The sequence below is a fragment of the Lissotriton helveticus genome, chromosome 8 (genome assembly GCF_964261635.1).
Source record: "Lissotriton helveticus chromosome 8, aLisHel1.1, whole genome shotgun sequence".
Taxonomy (NCBI): Eukaryota; Metazoa; Chordata; class Amphibia; order Caudata; family Salamandridae; genus Lissotriton; species Lissotriton helveticus.
The window spans coordinates 449,553,503-449,574,655 of record NC_136069.1 but is presented as its reverse complement, the minus strand read 5'-3'; the positions used below and the strand labels follow the sequence as shown (position 1 = coordinate 449,574,655).

At 43.1% G+C, this 21,153-nt stretch overlaps 1 protein-coding gene across 1 annotated transcript in view; it reads left to right on the top strand.

Moving 5' to 3' along the window:
- The window catches only part of LCP1 (lymphocyte cytosolic protein 1), a 194,896-nt gene that overhangs the window by 71,566 nt on the left and 102,177 nt on the right, over nucleotides 1-21,153 (top strand). Inside the window, exons 3-6 of the mRNA XM_078657320.1 lie at nucleotides 7,828-7,991; nucleotides 8,671-8,800; nucleotides 14,440-14,572; nucleotides 18,384-18,465. Coding sequence (XP_078513446.1) covers nucleotides 7,828-7,991; nucleotides 8,671-8,800; nucleotides 14,440-14,572; nucleotides 18,384-18,465 — 509 coding nt within the window. The remainder of the gene's footprint in view (nucleotides 1-7,827; nucleotides 7,992-8,670; nucleotides 8,801-14,439; nucleotides 14,573-18,383; nucleotides 18,466-21,153) is intronic.

Genomic DNA, 21,153 nt, shown 5'->3' with positions numbered 1-21,153 from the left:
GCACGCTCCCTTCCAAAACACAACCTGGAGATTAGGGAGTTTATCACCAGCCAAGAGCTTGACATCCTCTTTATTACAGAATCCTGGGGCGATGCCGCCTCTGGCCCGGATTCTTGCTCAGCCACACTGGATGGTTTCTGTGTGATAAGGCAGGACAGAACCATAGGTAAAGGCGGCGGGCTAGCTATTATTCATAAAGTCTTATATCACACCAAAATAGAACTCATTTACCGCTCGGACTGTGAGGCCTTTGCCTACTCCATCACCCTTAATAATAATCAAGTCTTTAAAGGCATTCTTTTATATCGCCCCCCTGGTCCGCGCAAACGTTTTCTTTTAGCACTTGACCAACTCACTGAACTTTCGGTAGGACCTTCTGACTATACGATACTAGGAGACTTCAACTTTCATCTGGAAGCTCCTGGTGACAAAGACACTTTCCAACTTATCACTGAGTTGCAAGCTGTTGGACTACAGCAGTTAGTCTCAGGCCCCACTCACCAAGCAGGACACACGCTTGATGAGCTGTTTACTAATAACTCCGACATCACACTGCTCACCGTCCTCCCTTTAGCATGGTCGGACCACTTCGCAGTCATCTTTACTATGAGAGCCCACAATCCTAACCCACCTCAGTCTAAAGCTCGCATTCCCAAGAGCACTCGAGCCTGGAAAAACCTAGATATCCCTCGATTTATTCATACCCTTACTAACTCCCCTTATGAGGCCTCTTTCAATCCTAGTTTAGTGTCCAACAGGTACCAGGACTGGATCCAGGATGCGGTCAATCAGGTAGCTCCGATCAAACCCATCTTTCCCAACCGCGCTACTCCATCTGCTCAATGGTTTACAGAGGACCTCAGACTACAGAGGCAGTACTGTAGGAACCTCGAGATACACTGGCGCAAACATTACAGTCCTTTGGACAAGCTAACTTAGAAAGACGCGCTAGCTATATATAAGAGATCCATTGTCACACACAAGAGCACCTTCTTCTTATCCCAAATTGAGGCTGCCCAGAACTCTGCCAAGAATGTTTTCCAAGTAGTTAACACCCTTTCTAATCCCCCGACAGGTCCTTCCATTGAGGCATCTCAAGATCTCTGCAATTCGGTAGCCACATTTTTTGCCACCAAGGTTACCTATATATACTCAGCTTTCTCCTCCCAAAACCACCCTTAGGGCTCCGACCCCTACCTCCTGTCCTCATCCTCCAGACCGACTTTCTCCAATTTTCAGACAGTTTCGGCTGAACAGATTAGTAAACTTACTACCTCCATTAGGTCAGGCTCTCCTCTAGATCCGTGTCCACCTTTCATATTGAATCTAATCACTGAGGTTATTATGCCTCCCCTCACGGACATTTGTAATTCCATCTTTCTGACAGGCTTATACCCGGAAATATGGAAAAAAGCAGTCATTAAACCGCTGCTAAAAAACACTTCCCTGGACCCCTCTGATTCAGCCAGCTATAGACTCTTTGCTTGCCTTCCTTTCCCTGCTAAAATATTTGAAACACTTATGAACCAGCAGCTCTCAGAGTTCATTAATCATCATCATCTCTTAGATGATACCCAATTTGGGTTCAGGAAGGGCCACGGTACAGAAACTGCCCTGATAAAGGACTCTGATGAGATCAGGGCTATCCTAGTCCAAGGGGGGTCGGCGGTCCTCATACTTTTGGATCTGTCCGCTGCCTTTGACACGGTCGATCATTCCATCCTGATCGACCGTGTCTCAACCTTAGGGATCAACCATCTGGCTAAGGTTCTCCTCGCCTCATTTCTGGCCAACCGCACGCAATCGGTGAAGCTGGGCACGTTCTATTCGCCCTTCTTCACCCTACCTTGTGGGGTGCCCCAGGGATCATCGCTAAGTCCGACACTATTCAACATATATGTGTCAGACTTGGCAAGGGTCATTAAAGCACACGGGCTGTGTTTAACCACCTATGCGGACGACACCCAGCTGGTGTTGGCAGTGCATAAGGATGGATCAGCTGTTGCATCAAGATTCCAGGAAGGGATGTCAGCCATCTGCTCCTGGATGTCGAGTAACTGTTTGAAATTAAACTCGGACAAAATCGAGGTCATGACCTTTGGTAAACTTTCTCCGGAATGGTCTTCCGTCTGGTGGCCAAGTGAAATTGGACCACCACCAGTCCCAATGGCCAAGGTCAGAAACCTCGGGGTCATGTTCGATGACAAATTGTTATTCAAACACCACGTGAATACAGTGGTCTCATCCTCCTTTTACATGTTAAGGAAAATTAAGAAGTTACTCCCATATCTTCCAGCATCAGCAGGAAAAACCTTGATGACCACTCTTATCTTTTCCAAAATTGATTACGGTAACGCTCTTTTCCTTAACGCGCAAGCACAGGTCTTAAATAAGCTCCAATCTATCCAGAATGCGGCAGCTAGAGTTCTGCTTGGCATCCCTAAACACCACTCCGCCTTCACGGCCATACGTCATTTGCATTGGCTACGAGTCAGAAGCCGGATCAAATTTAAAGCTCTCTGTATCGCCTACAAGGCTATTCATAACACTGGACCACGGTTCTTGAAGAACGCTTTCCAGATTTATGCCCCTAATAGACCCCTACGCTCATCCTCCACCTGTCTCTTACCAGTCCCACGTACCAGAACCTCCACCTGGGGAGACAGACGTTTCTTAGTGACGACTCCTAGGCTTTGGAATATGCTTCCTCTGTCCATCAAATCCAGTCCTACTCTCGTCATTTTCCGTAAACTTCTGAAAACGTGGCTATTTGATCAATGATTTTGCCAGCAGGTCTCTGTCCAGGAAGATCCATATGCGCCGAGACACCTCTGGGTATTTGCGCGCAATACAAATCATGAAAACATAAACATAAACATAAACATTAAAAAGCATACAGTCTAAAAATATTCTGTTCACGCTCTAATGCCTTCTATGGTAATCTAACTCTCTCTCGGGCCTAGTTCATGCTTTATAAAACTGGATACATGTATGGAGGTGACTTTCACCTACTCTACTGCTATAGCAACAGGCCACAAAAGCAGGAGTGGAAACAGAGGAGTTACCACTATTCCACTATTTCATTTTTGGTAATGATTCCATTAAATCCCTGTCTCTCCTCATTTCTAGTGCAGGTGTTGCAAAGCATATTACAATGGTTCTGCCAGACTGTTTACAGTAGGTAACTTGTTTGGTTTAAAATTGTTGTTATTGTCTTTGATATCATTAAAATAATTAATCCTGACCATGTTATTAATAGTTTCTTAGCAGCTACACAAGTATTACTGTCGAGCTGTCACAAGATTCTCTCCTGTCCCCAGAAGGCCATAGGCTGCCAGTTAGAGGAGCTCTGCACTGAAGGCCCTGTTGTTACATTCACAAAATGATTAAAAACAATGGTTTGATTGCCTACTTTTTGCTAATGGCTTTTGTGCCAGGTAGTCAAGAATGGTGTCAATTAGCCCCACGATGGGGCACGCGCCACCCCACAAAGGACACATGAAGGTATCAGATTGGAACAATAGATCAAATAATTGGCTTGCTATTAGTGGAAGTTATATAGTAAAATAGCACAATCTTTACCCAGAGACTAGGTAGAGCGACTGTATATCTCTGACATCATGAAACCACTTAATTAATATGCACATACAGACATTGTAATAGACAGTGTTGCCCTCGGTAATACTTACAGTACTGATGAGATGATGATTTGGTTTATATTCTGTATCGCGAGAAATTATCCTGGAGAAAGAATCAATAATTTACACGACGGTTAGAAGTCAAACTATACAAAAGATGTATTCTAGAAGCTTATGAAATTGAAAAAGATTAGTGGTGGTTCTGGGTTTTTGCAGTAGAGAGTTCTGTGCCTTGGCACTAAGTACAGAAAAGGCTCAGCCACCATGGCAGACTCTGTAAATATAATTAGGTTACTTGTCATGATCATACAATTGTTGTATATACTTTTTTTAGGCAATAAATCCCCTAGGCATCCTCATGCAGGGCATTTCAGACACAAAAAGGGCAATTTTAGGGAGTTGAACTCAGGTGGCTGCTGGGACCTCAGGGATAATCCTATGGAGTATTGAAAAGATCGTCCTAAGATTCAATGAAGTAGATCGTTGGGGGAAAAAGCCGGATTGAGCTGGGGAAATAATGAATTCCAGCAGGAGAGACAAGCGCATGGGGGGCACCTTGGCCCGGATTTTATAGTCTAAATTTACTAAGGACAGGGGACAGTATGACCCACATAGAGACGGGTCCCTAGCAGGTTTGGGAAGGAGTATAATGACAGAATCATGAAGGGTAGGGAGCAAGATTTGACTTTCAACGGGCCTTCACATATACCTCAATCAGTTTAGGCACCAGTAGTTCCTTATATAACTTATAAAAAATCCCCTGTAAAGCCATCCAGACCAAAAGTATTTTGCGATCTGCGGACTCTCTATATTCAGTGAGGAGGGCAAGTCGGCGCTTAGTCGCCTCTGGGTTAGAAATGTTTATTGTTGCGCAGTCAATATTCATCAGGTCTCGTTCTAAACGAGAGAGTGTGGCTCTTAGGGCTTTTAGTACCCCGGCATGCTTGGCAATGCAGACACCCCTAATATATGCTTTAAACCCTTCCCACAGGACTGCCCAAGTGTCAACCGGCTCGGGAAAGGACAGGAACATTGAAGTTAGCCTCTATTCGAAACAAGCCATGCCGTCACTTTAGTCAATGACGGCTGTGGCCCATGCATGGGCCTAAACCCTTGGGAGTGCTCCTTCCCCCAAGGTTGTGGTGAAGAACCTAGGGGAATGGATGGGTTCAACCCTCAGTTTTCAGGACCATACCAAGAAAATTGCAGGCACTTGCTTCGGTCTATTACGAGGATTGAAACCCCTATTTATGTTATTTTGATCCGTCTACCAGACAATTGATTGTTCAGGCAGCCATCCAGTCTAGGCTTGATTATACCAACTCGCTCTTTTTGGGGGCAAATAAACCCGAGATCAGGCACCTACAAAGGGTCCAAAATGCGGCGGACAGAGCCCTGTTAGGACTTCCGAGAAGACGCCGCATTTCTGGCGCAATCCGGCATCTACATTGGCTGCCTGTAGGCAGGCGTATAGAATTTAAAGTTCTTTGCCTGGATTTGAAAAATCTTGAAACTTTCTTCCCCGTGTATTCTGACCAATGTACTGGTACCATACACACCTACGCGCCACTTGGCTCAATGGGGTCATGCCTTGCTTTTGTTCCGCGGGTAAAAGGCATGCGTGCTTGGGGACGTTCTTTCCACTGTTTAGCGGCCAAGCTGTGGAATTCCCTCCACATGCACATCCGCAACCAGGAGAATTATCTGATGTTTAGGAAGGCTATAAAAACTCATCTCTTCCCTGCGGTTTAGGCTCTAGTGTTTTTGGTCTGCCTGTATTCAGCGCCGGGAAGCCTCTTTGCTGAGGTAGCTGTCGCGCTATACAAGTTGGTCTAACATAACATAAAACGGCATGAGTAGTTAACATGCATTACCTAGCTGTATGTTGAACCTCCACCTATGTAGTTACAGGGCACAGACACAGGCAATCAAGCCATCTATATTCATATGGGACGTCATGTCAGCTTTATACCCACGATACATTCGACTAGAGATCACTTCACGTTTTAACTGTCTGTACATGGAATGTTCAGCTTCGCATGTTTTAAAGCTATAGGTACCTCTACCTGTTTTTTAAATCGTTTTGTGTGGACCATAGAAATGTTTAGCACCTTACAGGAGGGTACAGTTTGTATGCATTATTTCAAAAGGTACTTCTATTCTTCCTATGTCCTGAAGAGGCCCACAGTTAAAATGGCTGAAACTCGTCAAAACTACCATCTGGAAGAGTCTCTCAATCTAGAATACTCTAAGTAAAACTTTGGACACACACTAAAAAACAGAGGACAAGTCTGTCCTCCATGTGCGACCTCCGTAAAGACTACCTCCTCTGTGCAATTAATATGGGACACAGCCACACTTAAATTGTTTGTCCTCCTGTTCTCATTTTGGTTACTATTTTTTTTTTACAAAACACCAGTGAATAATTTGAACATTCACTGTGTAAATTATGCGATGTACATTCTGTTCCCAGAGTCTACCATGTCTGTTTACATTACTTTATACCCAGGTATAGTGGGTTAATTAGGGCAAACCACTATAGTATGATACTTACTACCTTTAGGTCTGATTTAGTAAACACCCCTCCAACACCCTTATAGGCTTTCCCCTTTCTCTAAAATTATCCGTGCAGATGTTGGGACAAATATTTCCCATGGGCGCCAGGGGAATCAGGGAGTTTCTGAGAATCCCCCCTCACTTTCCACGTTTAAGCCATACCCAGTTCTGTAATTCATCCCTACTTGGGGCAGCATCTGCTATGATCCTCCAATGTTGTCCATGCTGAGGCAAGTTCCTTTTCGCTCACTTCTCCAGCCTGACTTCCTTATGCACTGATCTCCTGTGACATCCAAAGCTTCAGCACTCTGAGGAGGCTGTATTCTTCACCCGTCCTTTTGGGTGGCATTCACTAACTACCCAGCCTGCTGCCTCCAATCTGCCGCTTGCTCCCACCTGGAAGTATGAGAAGCAGGAGAAACCCAAGCCCCCTCCACAGGGTATCCTTTGCAGAGTAGACAGGTTATTAAAATGTAAATAGGGTCAGTAGGTAGAATGTTGTACATGCAAATGTGGATTCTTCTTTACCAACGGAACGGTTTGTGCACTCTGTGCTTCTCCTCTGTTTGTCTTCTCTTCCATTACATCATCGCCATCTGTTGTAATCGAAGTATAATCCCTCACACAAGTCCATAGAGATAAAATAAGTATTTTATTGGAAGTGCAGAGATGACATTGGTAATCCCACTGCAGTTAGCATGCAACTGACAGCAGGTGAATACAGCTATGTCATGGAACATAGCAGCGCTGAAACCCTACATAGAACTTTACATTTAAAGCAGCAGAACACCTATTCAACAATATGTCAATTTAAGAATATAACATAGAACCTCCTGTGTAGTTCCAAGAACCAGGAGGAGCAGGAGCTTCCAACTGGTGTCTCACCCAGCCATGCTGTTCCCAATCTCTTGTGTTTGTATACTAGCCTTGCTTGTAAGCAACAAAATTATATAGTTCACTTTATTTCAAATTAACCCCTTTCCTGCGGCCGCAATTTTGTGGCAGTGCGGCCCTTCTGCAAAATGGGCGGGGCCGCGTCGGCGGTTGGCGGACGGCAGCACTAGCGAGGTAGTGCTCTCATCGGCCAACGGCCGACAGAAGCAGGCAACAGGTTATAGTGTACTCACATTCAGACAAAAAAATCAATGAACATCTTTCACAACACCCGTTGTGGTAGTATTGTATTAATGATGGTTCACCCTCCCACCGGCTACGGTTTTAGAGACCGCATCTGACATATTGTTTTACAACTACCCACTAAGCATTTCAGACATGGGCAACTAACTAACTTGAGTGAATACATAAAATGAAACAGCTCTTAATTCTTCTAATTAACTGTTGCATTGATACAATTCAGAAAGCCTGAATGAAACAGTGTGTGTTATTTTTTTATACTTTCTTTAATTGCATGGTTGATGGACACCAAATAACTCAAAAGCCTGGATCCCTTAGATATCTGTTATTGTTCCCCGGATCAATCTATACACTGATATATAGTCAATGAAAAAAGAGAAATGGGACATCTGACTTGCAGCATTGTTCATCAGATCCAAATGTAACCCAGATCCATGTCAATCAATATTAGTAAACGACCACTCACAGCCGCCTTTCCTCATGGCGTTTTGGTTTTCAGATACTGACGGAAATGGCTTCATTAGTCCCAGTGAATTGAAAGACCTGTTCAAAGCAGCAAATTTGCCTCTTCCGGGATACAGAGTGCGAGAAATTATTGAGAATCTGATGGCAACAGGAGATCAAAACAATGATGGCAGAATTAGCTTTGATGAATTTACCGCGGTAAGTCTAAATTTTCTGTCAAAGATGAAAGAGAAGATTGGTTTAGCTGCATAAAACTATTCAGACCCTGGTCATTCCACTTTGCTCTTTTCCCATCCCGCTAACCTGGCCTTTTCGTCTTCCATTTTCATAAAAGACTATTCTGAAAAAAAAATGTCAATAATGAAAAAGTCTGTATAAAAAATTAGCTGCATCTGTGTAAGACTTGTTTGTGATGTTCTTTTCTTGAATTAGAATTTATTACTATTCCAAAAACTACGTGCTAAAAAGATTTCATAAAAAATATTTTGGGACCCACCTTGGCCAACTATAATGACAGCAGTTTAGTCACAACACAAGCAATGCTTTGAAGCGCCAGGTTGCCCGCAGGGTTACAGTGCGCTCTATAAATGTTCTATAATAATAATAATAAATATTGTGCTGATTCTGGTTACATCCTGAGATATTTGACAAACCCTTTCAAAGGGAAAGTAAAAATTGAAGTATGTATGGTCCCACAAATCAATGCATTGAAACATGGGGGCATAAAGTGAACAAACATTATATAAAGTCACAAATCTGTGCATAATGAAGAACCTACAATAGGCAGAATAAATTATGAAAACCACCTTCAACTAGGTACCACTTCTTGGTAGGTTGCTGTTTAAATTTTTGTAATAACTCTCATGTGTTTTTAAAGGTATTTCATGGGCTGAAAAGCTCAGACGTCGCCAAAACATTCCGGAAAGCAATCAACAAGAAGGAAGGGATTTGTGCAATCGGTGGAACGTCCGAACAGTCCAGCGCGGGGACCCAACATTCCTATTCAGGTAAATAATCTCATTATTATGATGTGCGGGATCCAAAAATATAAGCTCTATCGGTTTGAAATAAAAACTGAAGCCCAGCACGTTGACATCAAACACAACTAATGAAAAACAGAGACATCATAAAGTACGATGCTACACCTCGAGGTAGGCAGGAGCCAATAGGAAACAACCAAATGATTCTGTTTCTAAAATTAGCATGTCTGTTGTCGGTAGGCATTAGTCTTACATCCGACGTTTTGCTGCCTATAGAGGCGAGTGGTCTGTTTTAGCTGCCTTATATTGAGGACAGTTTGGGTTGAAGTTGATAAGACTAAAAATGTTTTTGTTCCAATCCTGAGAGAGATTTATTTGCAGATGTTAAGTAGCACTCGCGATATTGCTAGTTTTTTGGTGGCTGCTGCTAGGATCAATAACAAAAGATTAGCCGTCCTTAGTATCCCTGCCTGACTTTTAGCTGTTTTAGCTGTTTTTTTAAACTCATGATGTATATCTTGACCCTACTGTATACTTTATAATTGATTGAAAGCACTGATTGTATATATATGAGATGTAATGTTTTTATAAATGTTTTTATTTTGTCTTTTATGATTTTAAGTAATCGAATAAAGTGTTTTGACTGACTGACTGATAAGACTAGCCTCTGCTAAACTCTGGTTAGTGCAGATGTGTCAGGTGGTTTTGTGAGCTCATGTTTCACCCCATTGTAGTCATAGACATCAGTTAGGGGTAGCCGGGGGTAGCGACTGTTATCCATGATTTGCTGCATGGTATGCTGAATTTATTATTTCTCCTCCATCTCAGGGGCCATTAGGGGAGAAACCTGCTTATATTGAGTGGTTTTCACTCCTTTCCATTCCACAGCTAATAAACAGAAACATGAAACTGTTGATGGGCAAGGGCTGCAACTATACCCAAAGTCTGTGATGTCATTGGTGGCGCATAACGTCACTTCCACTACCCCTGGCATTTTGGCGAATCAGCATCCATGCTGTTGAATTCCCGAAGGCTTATTTGCAGGAGGATCCCTTTCAGTTTTTAGACGATTTATCTCAGTGGTATTTAATTGAGAAGGCTTAAAATAAAATCTGTATTAGACAGGCAAGGAGCTACAACAGAACTTGGTCGCCACAAAGATTTCTAGTTCAGGGGATAGCTATATCATTTAGCATTAATTTAAGGACAGGGAAAACAGTAACATACGCAGTGATTAATTATTAAGCGTTCGATTACCCGTAGGCATCTCGGCGCTTGCCTTGGGAACCCGTCCTGGTTTTTCCCTGTGAGATACCTGTACTGGGTATCCCCAAGGTGAAAGCCAGGTATCCCGCCGCGGGGGGGGGGGGGGCTGTAGTGGAGATTAAGCAAGCTAATGCACAGAGCTGCAGAGTGTGAACCTGTGACTCGAGTAGGCACCGAAACGAGAATTATCGAGTCCGTGGATATTTGGGCTCAAGACCCTGCCGCGTCGGGAATTGAACCCTGGTCCTGGGTCTGACCTCTGCTTCAGGGTCTGCCACCTCTAACCAGTGAGCCACACTTCTCCAGCAATCAGATTATCGTGGATTATGAATGTATCTGATAAAGAAGTGAGTCTATAGTTGCAGCAGGAGTTAAATTGTTGTATCCTGTGGATACTGAACACAAAAGGCACAGGTTTGGAAAGCAAGAGTTTTGAAACAGCTTTTCTTCCAAACATACGACTTCACATGAATGTCAGTCTGGGTTTACAGCATGTTACTTTTACCTGCTGTGCAAATGCTGGAGTGGCCCGGGTGCAACTTCTACTGCTACAACCACAAACAAAAGAAGGAGAATGTGTGTTAGATGATCGTCAGATATTACAACACAAATTCAGAGGAAAGAAATAAACTACTGTTATTTTTCTGGGTACATTCCATTATTTTAAGCCTATCCGTGCTCCGTGTTGTCATAGAGTGGGGCCAAACATATTTTATTGAAGTTTGGCCATGCCCCAAAAGCGACACCCAACTCGAATTTGAAGGCCCTGAGGTGTACAATAAGATATAAATTAAACAACGGTGCTACCCAGAGGCATTTCCAATATATAAGATACATTATTTAATCTTCATATCTAACTTTTTAGTTGTGCCTTTAGGGATACCACTTCTTGATTGGGGCTCAATCTGCTCCTCAGTGATAAGGCCCATCATGAGCAATAAAACAGAGGGCTACGCAGAGGAATGCGCATTAGTTACATTTATTTCAGTGATCTCCACCGACCACTTATTTAGGTCTTAAACTTGTCAGGGCCAGTGGACAGAATAAAGGACGGATTTCCTGTTTCCCGGATAAATAAAGTCTTTGTAGCTACAATGAAAGCTGTTGTACTTTTCCTATCAGTTTTTAGACTATTTTGCTATTACTCATCAAAGACAATTTATGGGAAAAAAAATAATAAGTATTGAGATGTTTGTGATTTATCTGGAGCCTTGTTGAAATAAGCAGTGTATTTGGGTCCCATGTCACATCATTGATTGCCCCAAAAATATTTTGCAAACATTTTCGCTCCCAAATATAAACTACCAACATCTTGAACGTATATAAATATTTCTCCATAAAAATGTTGACCCACATTTAATTCTTAAATCCAGCTAAGGTTACTTCTCACACACCTTAGGTCTGGGTTAGGGTACTATTTTAGCTAGAGGCTTAGCATATTTGGATGAAAATGCTTCAAACTCTTTTTATTTTTTATATTTGTATTTAGTGATAGTTCACCGATGTTTAGTTGAGTAATAAAATATTACAACATCATACATTTCCACATGATTAAAAATATAAAAACCATATACAGTTCGAGAAGCGAGATTGAATAGTGCACAATTTCAGAGTAAGAATCATATAGAAGAATTCTAAAAATATGATTGTTATGTATCCAACGCAGAGGGCCTACTGTCTCTTAACACATATGCTTAAAACTCGGCTGCTCTAATTTAATTTTGCTGATAGGACAGAAAAGAGGATTCAATAGAGTGTGGTGATGGGGAAATATTCCTCATCACCGAAAATACCAGTGCCGGCTCCTCTATATGGACGTTTGGGCCAGTGGCGTAACGATAATTTAGGGAGCCCCCCTGCAAGGTACGTGGAGGGCCCCCCTCCGGACTCTATTAGAAACTCTCAGGCCGAAGTGCAGTGCTGAGGGGGCCCCCTTGAGTTTGAGGCCCCCCCCGCACTGCGGGGGATGCGTGGGCCTGTGTTACGCCCCTGGTTTGGGCGCCGCCCCCCTGCTTTCTCGCAGTGCGAAAAGGCAGAAACATAAATGGCAATAACTACCATTTGTTTCTGCCTTCTCGCACTGCGGGAAAGCAGAAGTTCCAGGTTGGGGGTGGGCAGTCCTGCTCGAGGGCAGGGGGAGTGGCTTGCCCACTGTAGTTCATACTGACTGTTTGGGCAGCCTGAGGCTGCCCAAACAGGAGTCGGGAATCTCCGGGACGGTAAGTTTTACTTTATTTTTTATCTTTTTTTTCCCTTAAACCCCTCCCGCCTCCCCCCTCATCCCCACCGGGGCGCAACGACCCCATTTTCACCCCCCCACCCACCCGTAATGCCGGCCGCGACTGATGTGCATACTAACTACCCCCAATCTTATGCAAATACAATGTAAAAACAGGCTGCGGGCGGGCACTTCATGTTAGGAGACATATTGTAATGTGCGCCCTCACTAACCCCTAAAAAACAGGCTGTGAGTGTGGGGAGGGTAGTAGGTGGGTTGGAGGGGTTTAAGGCGGGGCCCAAGATACATGGCCCGGGCGTTCCCAAAGGTGAAAAATTGGCCACGGGTAAGAAGCGGGAAGTGCCTTTAAACATATGTCGGAAAACAAGGACTAAGTAAGGTACTCTGAAACCGCAGGTAGCAGACGGTCTCCCACGGTGCGTGCTGATAATAAAGCTGCGCTATAGTCTTACAGAGGCCCCTAGGCGGGTCAGAAGAGTCCAGAGCAGGACCTGGGCTGGTATAATTGGGCTGGAATTTAAGGTACAAGTAGAGGTAGGAGCCCCAGGGCAGTGAAAGCTGGGTGGCGGCTGCAATCTGGGTAGCCTGTCAGTCTCAGGATTTGGTCAAATCGACTCACCAGTGCGGAGCTCCACAGTGTGGGGCCTCCTTATTTCTCTCCCTCTACCTCTCACTCCTCTTCTCGACCACATCCCCCTTCCCTTTCCCCTCTTCTCTCACTCACCACTCCCTCTACCTTTCAATCTCTCTGCCCCAGCTTTCCCTTTACTTTCTCTTCTCTCTCTCTCCTCTCACCCACCACTCACTCTACCTTTCTCTCTGTCCACCCAGCTCCCCATTCCCTTTTCTTCACACTCCCTCCTCTCACCCACAGCCCTCTACCTTTCAAGCTCTCTGTCCCCCAGCTCCCCTTTCCTGTCTCTCTATTCTCTCTCCCAGCCGCGGCCCGTGGAGGGAGTTCAGTGGGGCAGGGAGGCGGTGCGGGGGAGGGGCAGGGTGGGCGGTGGTAAACAACGGAATTGCAGGTTAGTAAACAATTTAATAAATAAAATGAATTTCGTAGCGCACTGTATCGCATTTTGAGATGCAGGGTGCGCTACGAAATTCGTTTTATTTATTACATTGTTTACTTACCTGCAATTATCCATATTCCGTTGTTTACCACCCACCACCCTGCCCCTCCCCTGCACAGCCTCCCTGCCCAACCGAACTCCCTCCACAGGCCACGGCTGCTCTCTCCTCTCACCCACCACTCTCTATTAGACGGATGGCATCTATGTTGTATGAGCGGTCAAGAAGCACCCATTTCTTTCACACAAGGGAACGCGCGAGCATCTTGAAAGCAAAACATGCTTGTTTAAGTGGAAAAATACAATGTGCATGTGGCTGGAATTAAAGGTGCATGCTTTTTTAAGCTACCTACATCATTTTCATATGAATCTCTTTATTGATGTCATAACTACACTTTCATTTTTGCTGTATCAGCTCTCTTGCTTCCTCAAATGTACTTAAATGCACCATTTGCCTGCTCTTTTTTAAAAATTTTCTCGGGGGGAGGATTGAGTAGAATCTCCCCAAGCCCCACCATATGGTGGCTGGGCTCGCTTGCTACACTCGCTCGCCTCCGGGCATCATACAAAACATTTATGCCCTACCACTTTAAAATGTCACCAGCCGCCACAGGAAAATACATGGGTTGGAGGAAAGCCACAAAAACTCTCACCCATCCAAAATAAAGAAACAAATTATGATGAAGTAATATGTGTTATTTTTTTAATCAACATAATTTATGATATCATGATAAGAAACCATATTGTCAACCTATTTTTGTATGCAACTTTAGGCAACTTCTGAGGATAGTAAAGTTAAATTCACTCAGGCCAAAATGTCCACAAAATATTCCTGTAAAAAAAGTCGTCATCAAAAATATCAGATGGCATGAAATTGAAAAGTTAGAAAGGAAATAATTTGGTCAATGGAAAACTTACAAAATATTCTAATTTATTAGATGTACTTGTTTTGTTTTTCTAAAATTTACGTTGCAACCGTACACTGCTACCGTAACATAAGTTAACTTATCCTGCAATCTTCACATTTTATCCTGAAAACAAAATGCTGCAAAAGGGATTACTGCACAATACTAATATTTTTTCATTTATAGAGGAAGAAAAATATGCCTTTGTCAACTGGATCAACAAAGCCCTGGAGAGAGATCCAGATTGCAAGCACGTCATTCCAATGGATCCCGATGCGGACGACCTCTTCACAGCTGTCGGCGATGGTATTGTACTCTGGTAAATAACAGTTTTACTCTTTCTTGCCTACTTTAAAAAAAATGAAACAGGGAAATATGATCCTGGTTATGCAGATTAATGATGCATTCATGGCAGTATTTTACATTCTGGGGGTTGAGATTTTGATCACTACTGACCACCAGAAGGATGTAGCAACAATGGTACCTGCTAACCTATGATGGTGAAAAACAATGTCACTGTGAACACAAGTTGCAACAAAACAGAGGTATTCAAACCTTTTTGTGCTGCACCTCCTCCTTGAACAAAACGTGTTTCAAATTTGAAGCTTCCCTCCAAATGTTAGGGTCCAGAATGTATTGGGGAAGGAAGGGGTGAGGCTGATCAAATTACATTATGTCTGGTGAGAAGAAAAGGGTAAATCTGCAAAAGCTGGTGTTTTTTCACCTTTGTTATAAAAACTCAAAGCAACAGATACTTCTGTAGCGAGTTCTTCTTATGGGGCACTGCCATCTAAACTATCCCTAAATTACTGATAAAGGAAAGACAGGCAGTACTAGCATCCAGAAGAGCAGCCTTTTCAAAGTTCCAGTCTCCAAGGAATCAACGTCCATTCACCAAAATGCCAAAGTAGCAGACGTAGCAACATACGTTCTTTGACATCATAGGAAATTAACTCATATGACCTTTGACCCTGACATTAAAAACCTAATAATAAGGCCTCATTTAATAAATTAACATTAATTTCAAATACTTTCATTTTGGTTCAACAGCCATAAAAGCACATAAAAAGAGAATCTTACAATCAATTGATAAAACACCCTATACAGTTAAAAACACACAGGACCTCATTACGATGTTGGTGGGAAAGCAAACCGACCGACTTCTTGTCAGAATCGGTTCCGACTGAATCGCGTTCAGCGAGTCCGACCGACCGATTACGATGCTTCCGATCACCGTTCAGAAATTGTTCCATTGACTTCAATGGGAGCCCGAGGTCTGACTGACAACACAGGCTCCCATTAAAAAAAGGATAGCTGTGAAAAACCTTGCACCCTGTCGCAGGCCCCCCTTGGTGCCTGCTACACTGTGCATGGTTGTAAAGAAGGGTCCCTTGGGTACCCCCACAGGCCCCAATCGGAGTCCTCTGGGTGAAGGGGGGCCTGCTATGGGACCCCAAAGTCAGTTTCTGACAGTCTTTTTGTGTAGGACTGACTGATTTGGAAAGGCTGTTCAAATCCAACATCGTAATCCGTCGGTCGTAAAAGCTGTACGATTTGCTCAACCCACTCGGAGTTTCCGAATGCCGGTCGGAACCAATTTGAACTGACCGAACGGTTTGTATTCCGACTGCGAACATCGTAATCGGTTGGTCGGAAATGTTTCCGACTGAGTTTAAACATAGGTTCCGACTTAGTATAGGGGAATCTGACTTCCTTTCGGAGCCTTCACAACCAACATCGTAATCAGTCCCATAGAACGTAGTTACAGAAAGCATTATGTTTGCTACAACCTTTGGTCAATGTGACCTTACACGCAACAATTGTCCTTTGGGCTTTAAAAAAAATTTAAATACATTAAATCAGAATGAGATTAAAAAGGGAACGTGGACAATGCCAATCGGGTTTTGAGACACCCAGGGTCAAGCTGGGAGTGTTTGTGCATGATATTTATGTTATGCATCGCATGTCGGCACAATGGTGCTAGGTTGCTTCACAGGGAGACATATATTTTTAGCCTAACTCGCCACATTGCCAACAAATAGCGGGTGAGTGCGAAGATCAGTGGCTTGCTGGAATGTGTTCCTAATATCCTTAGGGCGGCTTTATGATCTATAGCGTCCAAATTCCAGCTGGATACTCCAGGAACTAGCAAGAGTATCCAGCAGCCCCTGCTGCTCAAATAGACTGGGCAGAAGAACATGATGTGTTCTACAGTTTCCTTGGGTGGTACCACATGCTGGCCAACACCAGTCTTCTCCCTAGGGACTTTTGCCCACTTAGCCATGAACGAACGGAGGAGTAAAGTCCCAAAACAAAATAGCAGCTACAGGCGCCTAGCTAGGGGAGGCTTTATGTCATTCAGGAAGTCCTTTCTAGTAAAGGAATCCTTGACTGAGAGAAAGGAATCAGTCAAGAGCCCTTGGCTTGCCTGGGTGTGCAGAAAAGAATATTTGTGCTGCCAGTAGGCTGATTTAAAGGTTGACTTGGAGATCGACCCGGCCTCACCCTGGACTCCACAGAATTGTCTTCCCAATCTCTCCCAGGGTAGCTTTCACATTCTTGATCCAGGGTATATTGCATGAGCCCACAAGACTAGGTATTTTCAAAGCCCAGATCCTCCTCCAGAAAGGATAGGGTGTAGTCCAGATTTATACAATAGGACTCTCAACCCAAAATCAAGTCTAAGAGGGAGTAGGGGAGTACTATTGGAAATGCCTGCTAAATGTCTAATATGGATACATCTAAATGTCCCTACAGCTCTGCGCCATAGGAGGCAATCCCTAGCCTGTCTGGAATAGTTTAGGTCATGACCCAGCCTCCGTGGTCATGACCTGAAATATTCCAAGACAGTGAACAGTACGCTGATAAGTAGACAAACATTTCCTAAGCCAGATTGAGTCCTTAAGGATCACGGCATTCTAGATTGAGTTGAGTCTTCGAACAGGATCTATACATATGCATGCATGTACTTATGATCCAGGATTCAATTAGATTAGTATGAGACAAAATAGCTTTAGAAGATACTTAATGTTGTAGTTCTCATTCAAAATGTCCTAGGTATTTTTGTCTATTTGACAGCAAAAACAATGTGATAGATTTACAGTTAACTTAAAGAAGAAAGTATTTCATCCAACCTGGATTTAGATACATTTGGTATAAATTAATTCACTAAATTTTAAGGATATGGAAAATAGAATTATGGATTCCTGTACTTGGGGGTACAAAAATCGAAATTTGAATTTGAACTCAGTAACTCATTGAGCCGTTTAAGTTCCATTGGTTATTTCATTGTTTGCAATTCTGCACTCACCTTTCAAGAATCCTGCTATGAAGAAATCTGGGGCGCAACATAAGCCCGCCTACCTACAAGGGGATTAGTTGAGTGCCAGAAGGGTACAAATTGCCTGTTTTCCTGCAACAAAAAGTAAGAATAGAGACGTCTGGTTCATGAACTACTATCTACATAGTGTAGGGAGAGAATGAAGCCTATTGTGCAAATACACCTTTTTTTAACTCCACAGTAGAACCATTTTTCCCAATTGAGAAATTCTTTCCCCCTTCACACCTGCCAAATGTGAAGGTGGTCCGTTCGCCTTCCCACCCTGGTAGGAAAGTCATTCTACGACCATTTCCAGGTTGGGAAAGGGGCAAATCAATCAGAGTTTGTGAATTCTGACAAGCATGTACTTACGTGTATGGCAATACACACATTTAAAAGGCAAATCAAGCCTTCTAACACCCACACCCCTGGCCTGGGATTAACTACTGTGAATTCTTCTGGACTCATGGCAGAAGTACCTGCAGTAGTAAAGCCACTTACCACTGCCAGGAATACTTTGGGAATTACTGGCAGGCGTAAATGAGGTAATTTCAGTTTATGGCCGAAAATCCCTTTGTGAAGCAAGCACCACATGTGTGTGTTTTTAGATGAAAAATAACCATATTATGCTTTCAATTAACGTTTTTTTCAGATAGTAACTCCATATTGATTTAGATTATTTTCCCTTGTACTGAAGGGGGTTTAAGGAATAACTGCGCTTGGTTTGGATGATCCTTTGTCACCTTTCTTTGCAGTATTGGAGATTAACACATACAGAATGTTGGCTAACTATTCAATATTTTTCTTTCAGCAAAATGATCAATCTTTCTGTGGCCGATACAATCGACGAGAGAGCAATCAACAAAAAGAAACTCACTCCTTTCACCATACAGGTGCTAAATATATTCACTGTGATTTGTTTCATGTAACTGTATCACTCATTGATTCACATATATGCATTTCAGTTTTGTTTACTGTTACATGTTCATGTTTTTCAATTCAATAGCCTTGCAACACTACTAGAACCCTGCAACTCAATCTGGCCTTGCTCAATGATGTAGCAAACATAGGGGCATATTATCAAGAACAGGCGATAAAATGATTGCCACTTTATCGGCAGGAAACTGCCGCTAAAGGGGCGATAATGGGCTTGATAATATGCCCTTGTGAATTCCATAGCGGCCCAGGTTAACACCAGAACCTGGGCTGCTATGGGAATTCACAAGGACATATTATTAAGCCCATTATCGCCGCTTTAGCGGCAGTTTCTTGCCGATAAAGCGGCGATCATTTTATCGCCTATTCTTGATAATATGGCCCATAGTTCCTTATTGAAACCCGTGCCCACTCAGAGGATACAGGAAATGTTCCAATTGGTTAGGTGTTTGGTTTAAGGCAACATAGCACATCAACCACTAGGAGAAAAGGCTCATTCGCATTCACTGCAGATGAGTTCACCTCAAAGTACTTTGTACACCCTTGTAAATGCAGAAAAAATATGTATTCATATTTAACTTAGTCCTCTAACTAAAGAACCCTAGACTGAGCTCACAGCGGATAACCTTTCCATATTCACGTTAAAAAAGAGCCCCAACAATTAAACAGATCCCCTTGCACTATATCAAAGTCTCCTTGGAGAAGTTGGGTTGTGCTGCCCTTTTTGGGGCTTGTGAACAAATCAAGAAAAAATATTTGCCCTGGATTAAAAACAATTTCATGGCAAGAATAAAACTTGAAAGAGAAGAAAGGGTACTGCAAAAATTTACTGTGAGGGTGTATATCCACTTGAAAACAGCCCCAAGTATGGAGCCCTATCTGAGGGTGGTGTCCTCACTCATTGTTTTTTATTAACGCGTTTTAGACTAATTCGCCTCCCTTGGCTTTTGGCAGAGCCCGGGGGCCACCACGATGTGGAAAGTCAAGGGCCAAGTTTGTGTGACATTTTAAAATCCAAGACACAACCCATTTTATCTTTTTTTGTGAGCATTATAGTACCCTGGGGCAGCACTATATTTTACCATTACTCTGAGGCAAACCCGCCCAGATTTACTTGCAGATGTTGCAGTCCCCTTTTGTTTATGTTAGTGTGGACTGTTTTGTGTTAGAAGCATTAAGGTTGAGAAGAAAACGCTTGCCCCTCTGAGGGCTGAGATGCCCTGGCTGTTTCAATTTGTAATTGGAGCTAAAGTTAGGCTGAATATTAGTTTTTAACCTTGTGTACCCCCCCCCCGAAGGGTTCTTTTTTACGGCAACAGTGCCTGGGGAATTTGCTATTGTCTTTTGGACAATTTTATTTGTTTTTAGAAAGTCTTTTATGATGGATGTTTTATATGGCATTGTATTTTATAGTCTAGCTATATAATGGTTAATCATGTTTTTTATTGTAAAGTTGGTGCTTTTTGCTGTTATTGACGAATTGCATTTTATCTTTTTTGTTCATTGCACCTTATGGAAGTAATGTTTGTTTGGCTTGTATATTTTTATGGATTATTACCCAATCCGAATAAAGTCTTTTCAAAGATGAAAGTCCTCCTAAGTCATGTTGACAGTCAGCATGGGTGATTTTATAAATCTTAAGAAGTAGTGAGTTAATAACAGATTGGGAATGTGTGTCAAGCCAGGATTGAGGGATGCACCAGGCCGGCCAGCACAGGTAAGAGCGGTGGGGCGGGGGTTGGGCGGGGTGGTGGCCGGGAGGCGACAGACAACGGGATAGGTAAAATTAAATGAAAAAATTAATAATACCACTTACCTTGCAGTCACCTTCATCATCCCTTACTATATAGAGGGGAAACATCATTTACTCCGAAGGCATCACCACGCATAACGTTTACCACGCTACACTTACCACGTAAACGTTTTTTCAACGCGGGTGCCTTCCACGACCGTCTTTACCACGCAAGTACGTTCTGCGTGGGTTGGGGGGAGACGTAATATTCCTTCCAGTCGTTTTGGGGGGGCTGGAGGGGCTAGGGGGGGGCTGGGGGTGTCTCCCCCCCAAAAATAACAAAAAATATGGAGCGGTTTACTTAAATTAAAAAAATAAAGCTCTTTATTTTTTTTGAAGTAAAAGGAAAGAGCCTCCCCCAAAGACGTGCCGTGTACGTAAAAATAGTAGTCCTTTTTTAATTTTGGTAGACGTGTTTTGACGCTTGTTTCAATGGTGTATGGAAGTAAGGGCTACTGGTGAAAGACGTGCAGTTGTCAGGTAAGACGTTTCTACGCGTGGTATAATCCTTCGTTGTAAATTCCAGCGTGGTAAAGCCACTTGCGATGTAAAATTTGCGTGGTAAAGCCATGCGTGGTAATTGAAAGTGTGGTATAATCATATATTCTATATAGAGTAACACATAAGGAAGAGGTGTTGAGTGGTGCTCTGAATGCACCCCACCAACATGCATGTTTCAGGCTTACCTCTCTACCCTTCCTCGGGGTATCACAGGTGCAAGGAGTATAACTGGAGCTTATAGGCTATTTCAAAAAGCCCTTACTTAATTTAAAAACCATTTATGTCATTCCATTCACACATTGCCTATGGAGCACTTATTCTCCAAATAAAATGGCTAGCAAGCAACGTGGAA